Below are 21,574 nucleotides of genomic sequence, written 5' to 3' on the forward strand. Positions count from 1 at the left end.
TGTATAAAGTTGGAATTCCCTGTGATATATTTATATACGCACACAATGCAATCTCATTATATTCATTCCTTATTACCTCCCCATTCCCATTGCTCCTCCCTCTATCTCAATCTCCTTTCTCTACTCCACTGATCTTCCCTGTATCTTTGTGATGTATGATTCCTGCCCAACTTTTCCTGTTTCTATGCTCTACCTTTTGCATCTGAGAGAAAAATATTCAAAACTTTATTTTCTGAGTCTTGCTTATTTCACTTAGCATGACATTCTCCAGTTCCATCCATTTACCCACATAATTTCACTCTTCTTTATGACTGAGTAAAAGTCCATTGTGTATATATACTACATTTTATTTATCCATTAATCTATTGATGAGCATCAGGGCTGATTCCATAATTTGGCTATTGTGAGTTGTGCTGCTATAAACGCTGATGTGGCTGTGTCACTGTTTCGGTCAGCTTTTTTTTTTTTTTTTTTTTTGCTGCTGCAAATAGAAGACCCAAGCAGAACAAGTGAAGAGAAGGAAAAGTTTATTTGGGGGCTCATGTTTTCCGAGATCTCAGTCCACAGACAGTGGGCTCCTTTCCTTGGGGTTTTAGGTGAGGCTGAACATCAATGGCAGAGGGAAGCAGATGGCAGAGAGAGACTCCGCTTACCAGAAACAAAATATATAACCCAAAGGTACGCCCCCAATGCCTCACCTGCTCCAGTCACACCTTGCCTTTAGTTACCACTCAGGAATTGGGTTAAGGCTTTCATAACCAAATAATTTCTCCACTCGCCTTCTTGCATTGTCTCAAACCTGGGCTCTTGGAGGATACCTCACATCCAAACCATAACAGTAGGATTTGCATCAAAGTCTGACTTTAAAATATTTTTATTTACATCCTCAATTCTCTAACAAATTTTCACTTTAACAACATTGAGAGAACAAAACCCTTAACTAACATGCAAAGGCCAGATAGTAATTATAGTGAATTTTTATATAAAATTTATCATGTTTATGATAGGCTATTAATAACTAAAAACAAAATAAATGATAAGCTACTTTGAAAACTCTAAGTAGTACAACTAAATTACAGCTCACTAATAAATGTATATAACCAACAAACACATTTTAAAAATTTATTTCCTTTTTAACATTTGTAGTAGTTTTCTAGGCTGTCTACAATTTAATAGTTGGTAGAAAAGGAAGCTGGCTAAATATGTGGAAGTGTGAATAGCATATTTATAAGCATGTTTAATTAGTTAGATTATTTAACATGAGCACTACTTTAGAAGCATACTTTATGCTTATATGTGATGTGCCAGTTTGATATGTCTATTACTGCAAAAATGTTAGCACCTTAGTGATTTATTTGAAAGCCACATAGCAACATTTTCTTGAAAGAATTAATATCAGATTTTTCACTCAGGTTGGACTTCCTTCAAATTAGCATGGATTGATGGGCTGTTTCTGCTTCTGAGTTTTCTCCACTAATATGACATTTGGATTTTATCATCAAAGGCCTTTTCTGCATCTATTTAGATGATCATATGATTTGTGTCCTTAGTTCTGTTTATGTGGTGAATTTCATTTATTGATTTCCATATGTTGAACAACCTCTGTAACAATTTTTATACCAAAAAATAGGTTAATAATCAAAAATATTGGGAATATGTCAAAAGGACTTTGGACCCCACTTAACAAAACTCCTACAGGATGAATCTTGGATAATTTGAGTATTAGAATAAATCATGATTACAATGCCTTTTAATCTATTGGAATAGAAAAGAATCCATGAGTCCATACAAATAAGTAAACAAACAACTATGAAAAGAAAACTCATTTTTACAACAGAATGTTAGTAAAGTAATGGAGTTTTTTAAATTAGCCTTTTGCAACTGTCATAACAAAAATTAAATCAGGGAAGGATTATTAGTAGATATTAAAACTAGTAGACAAAAATTAATAAAAAACATTGTAACATAAAATTTATTAAACTTATTTTTTAAATAAAAACCATTATAACTTATAAGTATCTTTATAACTTATTAAATTTAACTTATTAAACTTTTTAAATAAAAAAATATTGTAACTTATAAGTATCTTCTCACAGATACTTATAAGTTACAATGAGAAAAATACCATCTGTACAGAAAAGCCTGGTAAGCACCAAGTCATCAGATCTGCCACAATGATAACAGCACAAATGAACAGTATGTGCCTCCAAATATGAAGCATTGAGGGAAAACATCACTGATGTAGCATTCCTGCCAAAAATGCATAGCATGAACTTAATCATTAGAAAATGTCACATGAGCCCTATTTGGGGGAGAGTCTACAAATAAAATACTTAAACTCATCAAAAATATCAACATTACTTGTTAAAGACTAAGAAATTTCTACTTAGCTATTTTGCCAGAAACTATTGTATATTGTAAGAGGCCAAAGAGAAAGGAAAATTTAATGCAAGGAATGGTTCTGTTTCAGATTCTTGATCAGAAAGGAAAATATCATAAAGGACATTAAAATAAGAACAGAATTTGATATATTTATAAAGTAGATTGTAGTATTATATCAACATTAAATTTCCCATCTGCAGTTGTCTAAGTTAATGTCCTTGAACTAAGGAAATGCTTGCTGAAATATTGGGAGCAGAGGGGCATGATGACTACAAAGCACTTTCAGAAAGTTCAGGCAAAAAAATATGGGAACACACATAGTTAGAATGTTAACAATTTGTGAAGCTTATACAAGAGTAATTCATACTATTCTTTAAACATTTCTGCATATTTGAAAATATTTCTAAATAATATTTGAGTTGTAACACGTTTACATTTTTAGGTTGTTAAAGTAAAACAAGCTCACTGTAAAATATACAGCATGTCCTGAAAATTATAAAGTAGAAATTGCAAATCCTGTGTAATTCCATGATCCATTAAATCACTGGTATATTCCTTCAGAATGATTTTTCACTACATATTTTGGATGTAATGAGTATACCAAAAAAGGCATAACATCACATAAACACTATGTAAAAAAGAGGTGACTAATTTTTCTCATACTGACCTTTTTTATTTTTATGTTGGGAACTCGACAATCTAGCTACTTTGAGAGAAACTCAAAGGCAATGAGGACTTTCAGAGTTAAATTCAGTTCCGGGTTGTAACCACCCAACATTATTTCCCCATGGGAGTATCTAAAGCCCAGGGAATCCTATCTAGTTTCCAAAACTATGGTGAGGCAAGAGAAGATTGAAGGAATTGTCTCTATACATAGAATATTAACATTGTTGCTGAATATCTGGAAATAGTTCTGTGTGTCTCCCTTTCTGTATTTTTGGCCTCTCTGTATTATACATTTTGGACTGCATAAATTTTTCAACTAACATACAAGTGAAAAAAATATATATTTTAAGAATCTAATTGGCCAGGCATTGTGGCGCATGCCTGTAATCCCAGCAGCTCAAGAGGCTGAGGCATGAGGATTGTGAGTTCAAAGCTCAGCCTCAGCAAAAGTGAGGTGCTAAGCAACTCAGTGAGACCCTGTCTCTACATAAAATATAAAATAGGGCTGGGGATGTGGCTCAGCAGCTGAGTGCTCATGAGTTCAATTCCTAGTACCCCCTTTCACCCCCCACACAAAAAAATCCAACGGCACTAACATTTCCATTAGTTGTAGTTAGTGACCATAATTCATTTGAAATCCTGGTAGAAACAGAAAATGATAGAAAGTATTTTCCTTGAAGCTCAAGTCACAATGTTTTTCATTAGCAACAAAAACTTATGACACTGGGTGAACTCATCTTTATAACAGAGAAGAATCTGGGACTTCACCAGTCTGGCAATCCAAGAATCTGACCAACAGTTTGCCTTCAAATGACTAAATACTGGGATCTCTTGTGTTCACAATCATATTTTGAAAAAGAATAGAAATACATATACAGAGTTTTAAAAACTTAAGCAATACCAAGGCACAAAACAAAAAATCCCTTTATCTTTCATTATAAATTCCTGCCTCCCCAACACCAGGGCCTCATTATATAAACCAGGGTTGGCAAACTACAGCCTATGAGTGAAATCCAGCCCCTGCCTGGTTTTTTTGTCAAGATTTTTTGGAACACAGCCACTCCCATTCCTTTGACATATTATCTATAGTACATAGAGCTACTTCTCTGTTTATACAGATGGAATTAAGTAGTCCATTGTTTAAATTCCATGTTTTCTGATCTTTGAAATATGTGTACATTTGTGCAAATGACATCTATTTGGACAATTATTACAGGTGAAATTACTGAACCAAAGTTATGTGCATTTTTACTTTATTAAATATTGTCTAGTGGTTAAATGTAAAAAGTTTTATGACACATTGTAGAATTGATGCAATTCCCAAGCAAGACCTTTTCCTTTTGTTATTCTTTTTGTTTAGATAATACTGAGCAGAAAAATATAGCCCAAGGCTATGAATGGGAAAATAAATACAATAGGAAAGGTAGAAACTTGGGAAAAATGCAACTTTCAAATAATGCACAGTCAGAAAAATATAAAAGAAGAGCAAAGGATAATGAAAATTGAGCAACATGACTCTTGGATTAGTTAAGGAAAAATAGAAAACTTTATTTTATGATTTTCCAACAGAAAATACCATCAACATTTTGCCAAAATTGTTTCAAACATTAAGTTAAATACTAGTTTCAGATGGGGGCAAATATGTCTTTAGCTGCAAAATTTCAGAGACAGGCTGTGCTTTTTCCTGGTAAAAGTCGAGTCCAGTAAGAAGTTCTATATCACGAACCCGGGCGATGTGTGCTTTAAATCTTTCTTTAATCCAAACATCATCTTTTTTATTTTCCTGCAAGGAGAAAAAGAAGACTGTTTTTCCTAGGGCATGATTTTTCTTTAACAGAGATATATTTTATTATTTAGAAGTAATATTTTTATAAAATGTATTGCCTTAAATCTTTGAAACAATTAAATTTTGTTTAATAAAACAAAAAGTGAAATAATGTACTATAAGAAACACAGGCTGCCACAAAAGCATAAAGTTTAGCCACTTTTATATTTACTCCAAATGTAAGTTTTTAAAGGAAATATATTGCAGATGAAGGTAAGTTCCCAATGTTTCTTGTTTTTTAGGTAAACATTACTATGAGTCAGTGTGAATCCAAAGTAATTTTTAAACTTTCACTATACATCAAAATATAATATATAGTATTGGTCTATGAGTCTTCAAATTTATATAAGTGACATAATAAGTGGTATGTTCTAATGAGTTTTTCATTCATTTTTATGTTTATAATCTAGATAGTGACATATCCAGATCTAGTCAGGTTATTTGTTTTTATCTAGAGTTTGTGATAGTACCTCATTTTAATGTAGCCTAGCTTATTTTTTTTCCACTTTACCTTTTCAAATGAAACTGTCATGAATAACTGGGCCTCCTTGGTTTAAAAGCATGGGTTTCTAGGATATATAAATGAAACTTCTGGGTCATAGAGCATTTGCAATTTTAACTTAACCAAATGTAAACATGGCACTCCTCAAAATGTCTCTGCTAATTTATACCTCTCAGCAAGTGAAGATGCTCTCTGTATCCCCAAATCCTTGTCAATCCATGTGTGTGAAAGAGCATTTTGTGCCTGTTTAAATTTTATTACCCTGAATATTTTGATAGTTGAGTATTTTTTTGGTTATCTTTTAGCCATTTAACTTTTACCAAGTTTTTACCATATAAAAGTTAGTTCCATGTATTTCTGTGACACATTCTTTATTAATTTTGTATGTATGTGTGTGCATGTGTGTGTGTGTTACTAGGGATTGAACATTGGGCTATTTTACAACTGAACCATATTCCCATCCCTTTTTATCTTTTAAGACAGGGTCTTGCTAAGTTGCTCAGGCTGGACTTGAACTTGTGATCCTCCTGCCCCAGCATCTGAGTAGCTGAGATTACAGATGTGTACCCCTGCACCTAGTTTTAATTTTCTAATATTCAATATTTCTGATATCATTACTTTTCAGTTAAATTTTCACAAAGTTTCAACATATGTTTATTTTAATGAATGTGTTTTAGTCACTCTCATTTTACTTAAGCACAGTGGTTTGCTTGTTTTTTCAGTATGCAGACTCAAAAAACAGGCACCCACCCTTTAAGTAAGACAAAAAACAAAAAAGAGGAAGTCACTTTTTGTTCCTAACCACTAGAACATTTTCTGTGTGACATTCATGATGTTAGTTAATTTATTTTCAATGAAAATATGGTGTGCTAAGTTAAGCTTAGTCTTCCAGTGGGAATCTAACTCAGTCTTTTTTTACATGCCTTTACTATTTCATACTTCAGCAGCATTTAATATTTCTGATCACCTTTTTCCCATAGCATTTTTTTCCCAGTTGACTTACATGATTCTCCCTCTCTTTTTCTCCTGGCTTATTTGTTATCCATCCAACCAAGTATTACCAAACACCTGATAGTCTTCCTTCTTTTAAATTGCAGTAAAATAATTGTGAAGTACCATATGGAGCTGTATATATGCAGAGGTGATACTGGAAATTTAACACCAGGTAAGTCACCTGCAGCAGCCAATATGAACAGCAGCCACCTATAGATAATTCTCTAGTTGTACAGTGCACCCCAGCCTAAGAGCAATATTACATATATATGGTTTATGAGCTATTTAAATATATGCTTTGATTTTATGTAACACATGTTATTAGTGTATCTTAGCCCTGTGACATAAACAGAAGAACTACATACCTACCAAAATACAGCTCACTTTGTTCATTTTTTAAGGGATATCTATTTCAGTTTTTTCTTTCTTCCTAACCACTTCCTCATTCTCTCTCCATAACATTCGGTCTGCCTATTGCTGCTAGCACACCAAGGCAGCTGTTTTGCCAGGGGAACCTCATTAGTGAGTGTCTGCAGACCTTCCACTTAATGGATTAGCCCAAGCTTTAGAATGTTCCTCCTCTGTCTTCCATAGCTCTACTAACCATCCCTCATTTGGTGATAGCTTCTATTTTCTTATCTGCCTCTACTTCTTCCCATCCTTGAGTTTTCTCTCAATTTGACCTTAGGATTTTTCCTTTCTACTTTCTTTCCTCTGGCAATTTTATTTTGCTCCCTTGACTTAATGGCAAATAAACATGTTTTCTGATTTTTTTTATAATACCATACCTATTTTTCCCCATATCTTCTGAGTAATTTATAATAATAGTTAGTTAAACTCATGGCTACATTTTCATTTTTCTGACAGGAATTAACATCCAAAGTTAAAGAAAAATAAAAAGGAAGAAGGGGGAAATATTGAAGGAATAGGGAAGCAAATAAATAAATAAAAGAAATATGAATCTAGTTCTCCCAATCAAGTGTGAGGTGAAATTGTGAATCTACAATTCCTACAGCTTGTCTCAGTTCCCTCAAACCTCTTTCAGTGGGTACCTTTGTGCACTGGTTAGAAGACATAAATGTTCTGAAGTTTCACACATGCAACCCTTAAATCATGACAACTATTTCATCAGATGCTTGTAGCATAACTACCTGTTCTTATGCTAGTGAAAATATTAGCTGGCTTGAACTAAGGAACACTTTGTGCATGTATTATACTTTCTAAGTGATTTTACTATGGGGATTTACTTTCATCTTATGTTGTCTTTAGGATGCAACTCCACCATAAGATATGATTCCTTTAAAGGGCCACCATTCACTTACTACATATTAGGAACTCTTAATTTTTTTTTATGAATCATCTCATTTTATTCTCATGACAACTTTATAAAGGGAGGTGAAATTTTTTATTCTTATTAGATATAACAGATGAGGAAACTGTTATTAAGTTAACAGTTCAATTAGGTCAAGTTACTAACTAATCCAAGATGTCTAAATCCTAAACCACACATTTAAGTCCTATTCTGCACTGTTTCTCTTATGTTCTAAATACATAATTAGTCTCAAACTGAAAACCACCAAGAGAAATTTATCCCTCCCCAAAACAACTGTTTATCTTATACATTTCCTGGCCAGTCATTTTTAAATTATCAGGCACCTCTAATTCTCATCCTGCTTCCTCTTCCTCACAGTTAATTGACAGCTGCATTTTATTAACTTCACCATCTCTCATGTACTCATAACTTGCTTTGCTTCATACTCATCACATTATGACTCAGAATAATACATATGAATATCATATCCTTATTAATAAACCACAACTTCCTCAAAACTCTGGATTGTGGATCCAACCCATTGGTGATGATGTCCTGTTCAAAAAAATATTGTGGCCTATTATTTAGGGGAGATTGTTTCCATGTTGGATGATCAGAGAAGGCTTCATACAATTTGCAATTAACTTTATAGTGCAGGTAGAATTTTTAGAAAATGCAAAAGGAGGATATTCTAGAAGCAAGAAGAATACAGGCAACAGTGATGAGGTAGGGAAACTCAAGATATGTGCAAGAAATTTCAAGGACTCCATCCAGCCTGAGCATGAGCTTGCAGCATCAACTGAGAGTCAATTGTGAAGAGATTTAACTATAAACTGGGAGTTTTTTGTTTTGCTTTGCTTTTTTTTTCAGTATAGATGATCAAAAATTTTGGTATGAAGGAGTATGACATAAGCAAAAATGAAATTTTAAGATGAGCAAGTTGGTATTGGTGCACATAGGTGAAGAAGAGGACAACAGATAGCAAAGCTACTTAAGATTTGTTTTCAAAAGTCCTGAGAGAGGGTCATAAGGATTTAGACCAGGGATGGCAAATAATTTCTTCTTTGTATGTCCATTATAATCATCCTATAATGGCCACCTAGTGCCTCAGTGATAACTGCTTGACCCCGATTCCTGGGTGAAGAGTACCATACTCTATCACTTGTCAGTGTCTGCTCTTGGAAGAGGAAGTAAAGATTGGTGGTTTACCCTGGTCTCAGTAAAAAAAAAAAAAAAAAAATACTGACAGAAAAAAGAGGAAGGGATTCAACTCAACAACATCTGAGTTTCTTGTTTTGAAACTATCCTCCCTTATTTTAAGACTATGAGTGACCCACTATTCGGCATCTGACATTTGTCCTCCATCTTTAGTCAAAGAAAGACTGCTCAAACATTCTAGTCAAATCATCTCTGCATGACTGAGCTAAAATATCACCTTCCCTACCCAGAAGTATTTCTGCTTTGAAATTTAACAGCACTTTTCTGTCTCTCTGTTGAGCTACTTATCTTGCCTTCTTCCATTTTTCTAGGCTTTTAGTAAAATGTAAATGCTAGGCTTCTAATAAAAGTAATTGCTAATAAATGCAAGTACTTTCCATGATATAACATGGTGAAAACAGATTTCTTATTGAAAACATGACAGAATATATGTAAAACTCCATCTAGCCTAGAGCCTAAGTTTTAATTTCCAGTCTCTAATGGCCAATAGGATTTTTCGTGTGAATACCTATTTCCACAAACCTGACATGCCTAAACTTAACCATCCTATCTATCTACCAAAAAAGTTCTCATTCCTCTTTTTGTATTTTCCTTAATTATCTACATTTTAAAATCTCAGATTCAGCTTTGAGTTTACATTTTCTTTTGGCTCTTCTGTCCTATCGTTACCAATTCTTCTCCATTCTTCACACACTATTCTTAGTCTTCTCAACTTATACAAATTGTGCCCATTGTCCAGGGCTCAGCCCTACTCTCACTTCATTTTATATAACCTTTATTGATTATGACAACTAAATATGTTCTTAACTCCAAAACACCGAATCCTTTTAACAGTATTTGACAACTGAACCCAACTTTGTGACATATCTTAATTTTTAACTTTTAAAATAATTCTTACATTATTGACTGGCTCATTTATGTATCAGTACCTTATTTATATATCAAAGTCATATATAAACTTCTTAAGGGAAGGGACAATATATTCCTGCTTTGTGCATTCTAAAGTGTTTGTGTATACAAACTGAAGTAACTATTCACACAAAATTTGCCTAACCTAACAAAGAATGTTACTTAAGCTAACTTATTGTGTGTGTGTGTATGTGTATGTGTAAAATTAATTTCATACCTCATGTTTCAAATTGATAAAATTTTTATATTTACATGTTCATTGAGGAAACATGAATTTAAAGCCAACCTTAGGACAGAATCTTAAGATTTGTGTCCAGAATAAAAAATTAATGAAAATGTCCCTTCCCTGGTGAATGTGTGTGTGTGTGTGTGTGTGTATGTAGATACATGTCTGATATTAATGACAGAGATCAGTCACCTGTAGAAAACCTTAAAATTGAGTCATTTTTTATTCCAACTATGCCCATACGTATTTTTAGAATCACTTTTATGAAGACCCAAAGGAGCTCTGAGCAATCATTTTCTGAGGTCCCAGGACTCTCTCAAAGCATACTCACAGGACAGCTTTCCACATTGGTAGGTCGGTGAGGGATGATAAAAGGTAGGACATCCAACTGCTCGGGGCAATTGTCTGGTACAAAACTCTGGTTTTTACAACTTGTCAGCACCACAAAAAAGTGTGTTGGGATGAAGACACTGGAATTGACTGCATGTCTAAAAATATAATTTAAAAGATTTGATGTCATTAGAATTTTACTTTGAAGGATCATAAATGTCTTTGTATAGTTTTAAGGAAATGCCAAGGTAAAAATATATTAAAACATAGTAACAGATGGAGAGTACAATGTTTTATCATATATTTCTTTTAATTCAGTCAGTCAGTACAGATTTATAGCAGAAGTCCAAGATTGGCCATTCTAAAATTATGGGAAAATATCAGAATACAAATTCTGCTTTGCTGTGTTTCCTGGCTTTGTTGACTTCATTCTTCACAGTGGTATTTTTTTTTTTTTTTAATAGAGCAGGAGCTAGAAATGAAGGAGCCCAGATTCCAACTCTGGCTGTGTACTTTCACTTACCTAATTATCATTCTATTACTGAGCCTCCTCAGCTTTATTAAGTAAGTGGACTTGTACTACCAACTTGCTATGGTTTGGATGTGAGGTGTCCCCCAAAAGTTCACATGTGAGACAATGCAAGAAAGTTCAGAGGAGAAGTGATTGAGTTGTGAGAGTCTTAACCCAGTGAATTAATCCCCTGATAGGGAATAACTGAACTGAAACTGGCAAGTGGAGTCTCTCTCACTCTGCTTTCTGATCACTGTGTGAGCTGTTTCCCTTTGCTGTGATGTTCAGCCTTACCTTGAATCCCAAGAAATGGAGCTGGTTGCCTATGGACAAAGACCTCTGAAACCCTGAGCCCTCAAATAAACTTTTCTTTCTCTACAATTGTTATGGTTGGGTCCTTTAGTCACAGCAGTGAAACAGCAGAGTAAAATACAACATCACAGTGTGGACATAGGGATAAATCCATACAAAAGATATGGCAGTGCTTTGGATTCAAATAACAAATGTGCAAGTGTTTTGAAAAGTTTTAGGTGTGCAGTAGGGGTCAGATGTAAGTATGAGTCCACTAAAAGGAACATGAGCTGGTATAAATGACTGGTATGTGTGACTCAGAAACAGACTATCTGGGTTTGTATTTTTCTTTACCACTTCCACTTGTGGAATTTGTCTCATATATTACTGTATTTGCCTCAATTTACTCATCTTAAACTGGGGGATATTGGCACTGAATATAAGGTTGTTTTGTAGATTCAATGAAGTATATGTAAATGATTAGAAAATACTTAGCATATAGGAAAGAACATCAAAGTATTTGTCAGATATTCAATGATGAAAGGTAGAAAGCAATAAACACTGAAATAAGAAGGTAAACAAAATAAAGACTACCCACTTAGTAGATACAAAGGCTACTTGATCAGAAGATATAGTAGAAACCATTACCTTATATAAAATATGCTTAGAAATCATAATTGTTTAGTTTGGTCCTTCCTATATTTTGATAATAAAAAGAAGTGATGGATAAAACTTCTCTCTGAAGCGTTCTATTTCTATTACTGCATTCAAAATTAATTCTCAGCAACCTATTATGAACAGGTTTAATATTGAGATGTACAGTTTAGTTGGATTAATTTTGCATGTGAAATATACCTACATTTTCTCTTAGGAGATTTTTTTAATGAACTGTTCAGTATTCTTGTGACTAAGATAAGCAGTCTTTACTTGAGTTTTTTCATTTATTATTGAACTGCTTCTATATTTATCAGTAGCATGTTAGGTTTTCCCTACCTCCTTATTAACTGTTATATAATCTTTCTTTAACTTTTTCAATTATTAGAAACTTTCAAATGAAAATTTTGCTAAACTCTGCCTGAAAATTTTTTTGGCCTTTTAGTTTAATTTTTTGCCATTTAATTTTTTTGCTAAATATTTAGACTAGGTTGAAAATAGTCAACAATAACATCTGAATATGAATATATCATATAACACTTAAAATACATAGTTTATGTTTAAAATATCAAGATTTCCCCTCATAATACTTGTTGCTAAGTCTAAATCCCAAATTAGCCAGCGTGGTGGCTCACACATGTAATCCCAACTACTTGGGAGTCTTAAACAGGAGGATCACACTTTGATACCAACCTGGGAAAATTAATGAGGTTATCTGAAAATTAAAATTAAAAATGCTAAGAACATAGTTCAGTGGTAGAGCACTTGCCTACCATGTGGAAGGCCCTGGATGCAACCCCTCAGTACTTCCAAAGGTTAAAAAATAAAAAATACAAGCTATATTACTTACTCTTTAATTTCATCTGGAGTATCAAAATGGCCATCATAATTATAATCAAATATTGGTCCACTAATCACATTTACTCCATTTTTTTTAGTGGCATATTCTATAAGAAGAACCCCCTGGAAATAGTCCCACATTTCTAAAAATGAAAAAATAAGATGTTAAAAATATCTACCTTTATTGAACATGGTAATAGTTTTTCCTATAGATAAGTACATTTACATAATATCATATTCTACTTCTACAATTGACAATCAATGATGGTTTGGTCTTTCTTTCATGCAACAAAAATAAGCAGCCATGTTGAAGACCCTTTTTTAAAAAAACAATATTTAATTTTTTAGTTGTTGTTGGACACAATAACTTTATTTATTTGTTTTTTTGTGGTGCTGAGAATGGAACCCAGGCAGGGCCTTGCACATGCTAGGCAAGTGCTCTACTGCTGAGCCCCAAAACCAGCCCCTAAGGACAGTTTTTGTTGCTATAGTTGCAGTCATTAAATTGCAATTAAATATGTCTCCAAATTCTTACATAAAGCTGTGTTGTTTTGGAGACAAAAAGTGTTAAAAATGGAACACACATGCTGTCTTATTAATTATTATTCTGGATACAAACATTTACCTTTCACTTACTTATGGTGTCAGTAAAATTTAGTTTTGTAAATAGCTCTTTGCAGTTAATAGCTAAAATCAAATTATCAGAATTCTAGCAACATGTTCCTCAAAGTTGAAAAGAAAGTATGTCAGAGATCTTTCTGTACCCATATTTAAAACGTCAGAACAAACTTTTAATAATGTAACAAATTGCAGTAAAATAAATATTTAATTTGGATATTCCAGGAGTCATTTAGATATTTCAAGATAAAATAAGCATCACTTACTTTTGAATTCTTCATACATAGGGACCACATTACTTGTAACTAAAGCATCATATCGACTATTAGAAGTTCTACTGTTTGCTGAAAAACAAATGGATCCTATTAAATCCAGTTACACGAGAAAATATGATGAACTACCTATTACTGTTATATACTGATGTAAATTTATTAGTAGTCAAAATGCAGAAGTATTGAGTACTTTTTAGTAGAGGTTATCAAGAATGCAAGCAGTTTTATGCATTTGATACTTATACTGGGTTGAAATGTGACCCTCCAAAAAAATATGTCCAAGTCCAACCCTCTCACACCTATGAATATAAACTTATTTGGAAATAAGAGTTTTTTGCAGATATAGTTAAGGATCTCTAGATGAGATTATTGTTGACTATGGTGGGCTGTTCATCCAATGACTGATGTCTTGATAAGGAGGAGTTTTGAGGACAGAAAACACATCCAGGAGAAGGCCACCATGAAAATGGACACAAAAATTAGAGTGATACAACTGCATGCCTGGAGCCACCAGAAGCTTGAAGAGCCAAGGAAGGACTTTCCCCTAGAGCTTTCAGTGGGAGCTTGGTTCTGTTAATGCCTTGATCTTAGATTTCCACCTTCCAAAACTGTGAAAAAACATATGTGTGTTACTTTAAGTAAATAATTTGTTACAGCAGTCCTAGGAAATAAAGACAATGCCAGATATAGATGTATAGATACTGAACGTGCACAAAATAACAATGCCTTTATGAATAAATCTTCTAAAACAAAATTTTCATAAGAAAATAAATTTTGATTTGTTGGCGACTGTTGACGAGAACATCACAAATAATTGGCTCCGAGGAATTACAGGTGTACCTTGTAGCACAGTGAGTATTAAGCAAGTGTGCTCTGGAAGCAGTTCCCCAAGTTGGGGAGCCCCTCTGCTCACTAGCTATACCACTTGGGCAAAGTGTTGAATTCCTCTATGATTCATTTGTTTCATAGCATCTATCTCATTCAATTATTATCAGAATTAAAAACTGCAAACTTATTAAAGTTTTATTTCAATAAAAACACTTAGCAAGAAATCTACCTTCTTAACAAATTTTTAGTGTAGGAAACAGTATTGTTATCTCTGTGTGTATTTAGTTCGTCTTCTGGTCTATAGCAAAATACCTGAGGCTGGGAACTTACAAAGAAAAGAGGCTTATTTAGCTCACAATTTAGTAGGAGTCTGAAAGTCCCAGACAGGGTGACCCCATCTGTTTGACCTCTTGTGAGGGTCCTATTGGCTAGAACACAACAGGGCGGAAGAAACAGAAAGGGAAATATTGGTGTGCCAGAGAGATCATATGGCTATCAAGGAAACTAGAGACAAAGAAGGGGCCAGCCTTGCTATTTTTATAAAGACTTGCTCTTTTTAGAACTCACTCCCAAGAGATTGGCATTAATCATTTCTGAAGGCAATGCTCCAAATGAGCTAATGCTTTGTACTAGGTCCTACCTTTTAAAGGTTCCATTCCCTCTTAAAACTGCTGCATTGGGGACCAAGCCTCCAGCATATGAACACCAAAAGGAAGACCACATCCAAACCATAATGAGGTGTAATATTGTAGAACAGATCTCCAGGACTAATTCAACTTGCTTGACTGAAACTGTATGGCTATTTATTAGTAACTCTCCATTTCCCCCTCCCCCAGCCCCTGACAACTACTATTTTATTCTTTGATGCTATGAATTTGACTATTTTAAAATCCTTCAGTATTTGATAACAGGGATGAACCTTGAAGACATTATGCTAAACAAAATTTACTAGACACAAAGACAAATACTACACAATTCCACTTCTATGAGTTATCTATTTGAACATTTCTTATATTTGAACTAGTCTGAGTATTTTAACTAACACTAAAATAGTAGACCAATAGGTAGGCACCACAGTGCAAGGAAGACAGAAGATTTCACATAGTGTTCCCAGTACTAGAAGCCTTTTCTACTTTTTTAAACTAAGCTCTGAAAGTTGGGAAAACAATCTACAATGTATTACTTCTGTATTAGAGAAAAATAAGAAATCACTTATAATGGAATTTTCATTTCTAACAATGAGTTAAAATTTGTAGTAGAAGGTTAGAAGTAAGTTTCATTTCATCGTTAATATTTTTGATATAAAATGTTTACTTATTAATTTAATATCCTCATCATAACTTAATGCTAACCAATATCTCAGCTTAATATCTACAATTTTATTTGCCAAGCTAAAACTTTTACTAATAACATATTGCAATTTTTAAAGCTTTATCCTAGGATTCACACACATTTAGAAGGCCTGATTACTCAATCAAGATACTTAAATAAAATATATTAATTTATTAACTTTAATTCCATGTCAGGGATTAAAATTGATATGCTACTAGCTTTCATTAAGTCTTTTTACTTCCCACTATAGCTCTCAGAAAACAAACAAATAAATAAAATCTGTGGCTATTTAACCCACAGTTCAAAGCTGTTGGGCACACAGCATGAGTTACAGTCCAGAATTCCACTCTGATTTCTTTTCACAGAAACAGCTGCATTCTCAATGGAGAATTTAGCTTGGGAAGTAGCCAGAAAAAAAAAAAAAAAAAAAAAGTTTTTTTTTTAGATGCTTGTGTTTCTCTCCAAAGAATCTTCCATTTAAAATTAAACCTAAACCTGTCGACCTCTCTAAACATCTGGGCAGATTAGAGCTGATGCATGCTTCCCGTGGCAAAATTTATTAGTCTTTATGATAGCTGTTGTTCTGCCTTTGGCCAGCCCACAACCACTGGAAGCATCTTAGGCAGCTAGTTTAGCCCAAGCAGGTAGTTTTTGTGGGGAGTATATGTTTAAGGCACATGCCCACATCCAGCTGATGAGGGCTTTCTAAGCTATTGCTCTAAAAAAGAGCTCTACTAACCAGGAGGATAGAGGAAGCCGTAGGTGATTTTCTCGTCTGGAAAAGACAAGGAACAATTTTGGCTCTCAAAAGAAGTAACCCTGACATCAACCCGCAGACAGTCTGAGACAGTGGGAGGAGGAGGCGATGTGTCTCCCTGCTGAAAGAGAGAAAAGAAAAAAAAAATTACACCCACAGTTGTGGCTCACCCACTGCCTTATATGGTTTATAACTTCCCTAGAGTGTTTTTCATTTAACCTCTTCCTATTTTCTTAGTGAATCAGGTCTACGCAAGCAATGCAAATGGGTGTTTTCAGCAATGTTTTCTTGTTTTCTGTGGTTCCCTTCCGGTTAGAGGACATTGGGAGGGCAAATCAAATGCGTCTTGAAAAGGAATCTTTGCAAACTAAAACCTGAATTGTGAACAGAGGAAAAATGGAAGCATTGCCAGAACCCAAAATCTTTTTCAGGATCAAATTTTTATGTGGTGATATATCTTGTACATTCAAACAAAAATTGAAAATAAAATAAAAACAATTTATTTTAGAACTATAGACATGAACTGGACAAGGATTTCTAAATAACTTAAGGCTAATTCAAAGAAGATGTAGTTATATAAACATACTTATTTTTGGACTTAAATAAATTTGTATCTATAATTCACTCATCATGAAATAGGAATTTTCTTTAAATAATTATCTTTGTAACTCTAAAGATAATACAATAATTTATTCACTGGGGATATCTTAAAAATATGCTGCCTAAGCTCAGTATTTAGGGTAACATATTGCATGTTCATTATATTACTATGGGTAAGTGAACATTATACAATTTGTTTAATTTTTCAGAGATTGATTTATATGTCTTCTACTGCCCACCATGGATATTTTTCTTAACAAACTTGAAATAATTAAAAAATAAAGTTAAATTAGTATATTCTTCCTTTATTCACTGCACTGTGCTAAGAGCAAAAACTGGCTATGTTGTCTAAAATGTGTAGTCAATTTGCAAAGAAAAAGGCAATATACACACATCTATGCTGTAGTTATACGCAGGAGAATGCCACGTTGAGATCTAGAGTGGGTAGCAGCTGAAATCAAGGAGAATCCAGGGAAAGCCAAGAAGAGATTATACTCCCTACCATACTATAAAGCTCCAGTTGGAAAACAAACAGTAGTTGAGCAGACTTCTCAAACTGATTGAACACATACATTTATCTTTACAACCTTCTCAAATTCCTTGAGGGAAAAAACAGTCACAATGAAGTTGCCAAGCAGATAAACAAGTAGTAATCTGATTGAGTAGATCAGTAAACACTGACCACCAAGAGCCTATGACTAGGGAAAACAGAAAGAATTGGATTCTTACTGTAGAGGCCCATAAGGGTAGAACCTGGAGTCTACCAGAGAATATATGTAGTAGGTAGGACTAGAAACAAGAGGACAGGTTAGAGAGGCCATGTAAAATGTTTACTCTCTGGAGAGTTTAAACCAGAGAGATGCCCAGAGTAAAGGAAGGCACAAAGGGCAGGCACACCATATTGAAAACAATGGGATTAAATAAAACTCCCAATCTCATTACTCCATTTAACCTGCAAATCATATTCACTGGGTCAGATCTGAAGTGCTCTGTCTTTGGAAAACAATCAAACCTGAAAGTAAAACTAGATACTTACTGTTGGAAGTCTAAAACAAAATGGCTGGTAGCTTCCTAATCAACCTATAGAAGTCTATGAGCTTGAAAGCCCTAACCATATTTGCTGCCTCCCCTTAATGATTGAGCTGACAGCAAAGGACCACCTCAATGAGGGTGGGAAAGAGGAACCAAGAAGAAAAAAGAGACAATATAGAGAGCAGAAGAGAACTCTCAGAAAGAGTATATATAGCAAAAATAAAGAAAATAAGAAAGGAGATAACAGAGGTCTTGGAATTTTAAAAAATGGGACAGCTGAGGCTAATATTGAATATGATCTGGAAGGTAAAATTATAATGTCTCATAAAGTGAAATTAAAGGGGGAAAGTATGGAAAATATAAGCATATTAGACTATGAATCCAGAAATATAATGTCCTATTAACTTAAAAAAAAAATCTCGATTCCTCGAGGTTTCAAAATGCTGCCGAGGGCTTAGGACCTGCAACTGCCACCCCTCCCTCCCGGGTTCCAAGGGGGAGCGACTCATGGATCGACCATAAGTTTTATCTACAGACTGCAGTTTCTTCAGTCAAAATGACATCATATTCCACCTCTGCCCAGATTATCTTGAAGCCATGTAGCTTGTGTGAGAAAAGACCACAAGACGGGAACATTATTCATGGAAGGACAAGCCATCTTCTGACTTGTTTTCAATGTGCCCAGAAGACTAAAGAAGCATGGGGCTTCATGTCCTATTTGCAAGAAAGAGATTCAATTAGTTATTAAGGTTTTTATAGCATAGTTGAATCAATTGCAAAAAAATATTAATTAGGAGCACCAGGTCACGTATTGTACGGAAATGTCAGTATTGCCTGTTTCTACTAAGTATAACCCATTTCATGTGTTCATTTGTGCATGTAAACATCAAAAATAAATCTCTAAAGTTTTAAATCCAGTTGAACCATCAACTTAGTACACAGCAGAATCAAAACATTTTGAGACATCCACAGTCTCAAACATGCATCTTCTTTTCTTCCTTTCTAAGGAAGCTCTTAAGCAATTGTTCTAACAAAGCAAGAAGTAAATGAAGAAATATGAAGATATTTGTGTTCAATGCGTTGGATTACCTCTCATCATTTATTCTGCTCTCCTTCAAGAGGCAGAATCTGAAAAACTAAAACCACTCATTTATATTGTTTCAAAATATATCATAGTGAACAGTTCTGAACAACCAGTTTCTCCACTTGGCAATAAAATGGCACACAAATATGTTGTAAAAATGGGAGCATGGGGACAATGACTGCTGACTGAATCAGCCCCATAAATACCAAGGAAAATGAGTTTGCTATTTCCTTTTTTTACTCTAACCTCTTAAATGTTTAATAAGTTTCTCTTAAAGAAATATAAAATACATAAATGTAGCCACAAAAACATTAATCCATAATGTAGGAGAACTGGAATGCCTATATCCAACAGTTTAAATTATGAAAATGTGAAGGGAAGTTCACTGTTATTTTTCGTGAGACAATGGCTATAAAAGCTGTGCTCAAAAAATTTAGTTGGGCAATTGTTGACCATTTTCTAGAAGTAGCATGAATGTGGGGTTAAGAAAAATGGGCCAGAAAGAACTAAAATAAGTTACATGTTTTCTTCTAACTAAAAATCTTGAAATGTATTTCTCACATATCAAATCGAACCCCCAAGTAGACATGAATCAAGACCAGGAAAGCAGGATGTGGCCTTATTTATGAAGGTGAGAGGATGCCAAAGGTAGCCTCTAGAAGGACAGAGGGAGTGGAGGTCATGTCCTTCCTGAGCCAAGGTCTCATGATAAAAGGCGATGGTGAAGCACTACTGCCACATAGCCATCACCACCACCACCCCCCCAACACACAGAGAAACAGCCTCAGTTCTGCCCTCTGTTCAGAGTCCCTGGTACTTCTGAAGCCAGAGAAAACTCAGAAACATAATAAACAGGGCCTAATAAGACACTCAGATAAAATCTCAAATCTCTACCTCTTCAAATCTTCAAGAGAAGCAGATGATGAGAACAGATAGGAAAATGAGATGGTTCTACTTCTGGTATGACAAGGGGACAAACAGAACTTAAACAGGAGACAAATTTATTTTGATTGAGTAATACTTTCTCCTTACTGTGGGCCAAATGTAAAAGTTAAAGCATACTTATTCAAAGATTGGATAGTTATAATCTGGTGTTATGGTAAGGATAATAGCTATACTTTTAAATGCTATAGTTTTGTTTGTCTGATTGTATACTTTTTTTCCTCAAAGAGAAAATTATTTCTCATGGTTAAAAAAAGTTTCTAAGATATAATAAAATCATAATTTTTTAAATACTTACAAATATGGTTACGATAAGGTTTAGACACACAAAAAAGGCTTTAAAAATTCAGCAATTTAGTGAATGGGTGATATATACATAAACATTATAATATATAACATTATACTTATGTACATTAAATGGAGCATTTTCACAGAACAATAGATTTTTCTCCTCTAAAAAGTCTTTTGATTTCATATTAAATTTCTAAAGTATCTATTCTAAATAACAATCATGATTCTTGCTTTTATTTTCATTTTTTTAGCTACCAACAGAAAAACCAGTTCATATCTTCCTTTTGAACAGACCCAGAAGCAAAATCCACCTACATCCTGAGCAGTCTTCCTGGTTTAGAAGCAGTTGTAGGACTGTGATTTCAAGTCACAACTACTTACCCAGAACTCTTCTGAGATAACAACAAAAGTTAGAAAATCCACCAAAACCACAAAAAACCTAAAACTCTGTAAAACTAAAGGCGTGGACTAATGGGGGCTCATGTTCCAGACTTATTTAAAGTCTGATTTTTCAAACACAGGGTTGATTTACAACATTTTTATGTGAATCTCAAAACATCCTTGTATGTAATTTTCCTGAACCACAACACATGAACAGAGCAATTTCTGAATTAGAAAGCAGAAAATTGCTAGAATTCCATCCTGTCACATGGAGGGAGAAATAGACAAGTCCTTCTGTGGGATCAGAGAAAGGACAGGATCTTTTGGTAACAAAGAAGCTAGTTTTAAAACAATAACAAAGAAGAATTGTACTAAATTCCTCCTCTGCACTGACTTAAAATCCCTCTGCCTTTGGTTTCCGCCAAAGCTCATACAAATTCAGGAATGCAAGACAGCAGCGGAAATTGTTAAAAACATAAACATTCCCTTCAACTCCACAGAATCCCTAGTACCTGCCTGGACTTTTCAAAAGAGAACTAATAATAAGACTGACCTTGAATATGCCTTCCCTCTCAAAAGCAAAAATAAAATAGAAAATATTTTATGTATTGTTAAAGAAAATCACAAAGAATTGCATATTGTGCCTATGAAGAAGAGTAGTTGCCACCAGCCACAAACATGAACTTAGGTAACTGCTGGTGAAATATTTGTCCACACTGGGAAACACACATCAGTGCTCTGTGACCAGTGATCACAATCAAACCACGTCGATAGCAGA

At 34.1% G+C, this 21,574-nt stretch overlaps 1 protein-coding gene across 3 annotated transcripts in view; it reads right to left on the minus strand.

Annotated features, from left to right (window-relative positions):
- Positions 1–4,571: 4,571 nt before the first annotated feature.
- Enpp3 (ectonucleotide pyrophosphatase/phosphodiesterase 3) overlaps positions 4,572–21,574 on the minus strand; it is an 87,823-nt gene continuing 70,820 nt past the window's right edge. For 2 of the 3 annotated variants that reach the window (XM_078019120.1, XM_078019121.1), the window contains 5 exons: positions 16,449–16,587; positions 13,544–13,621; positions 12,670–12,802; positions 10,365–10,521; positions 4,572–4,831 (listed from right to left, as the gene is read on the minus strand). In XM_078019120.1, coding sequence (XP_077875246.1) covers positions 4,661–4,831; positions 10,365–10,521; positions 12,670–12,802; positions 13,544–13,621; positions 16,449–16,587 — 678 coding nt within the window. In that variant the 3' untranslated portion in view covers positions 4,572–4,660. Of the gene's footprint in view, positions 4,832–10,364; positions 10,522–12,669; positions 12,803–13,543; positions 14,158–16,448; positions 16,588–21,574 lie in introns of those variants that run through there. The other variant, XM_078019122.1, reaches the window with a different exon arrangement.

Source organism: Ictidomys tridecemlineatus, chromosome 8 (genome assembly GCF_052094955.1).
Source record: "Ictidomys tridecemlineatus isolate mIctTri1 chromosome 8, mIctTri1.hap1, whole genome shotgun sequence".
NCBI classification, from domain to species: Eukaryota; Metazoa; Chordata; class Mammalia; order Rodentia; family Sciuridae; genus Ictidomys; species Ictidomys tridecemlineatus.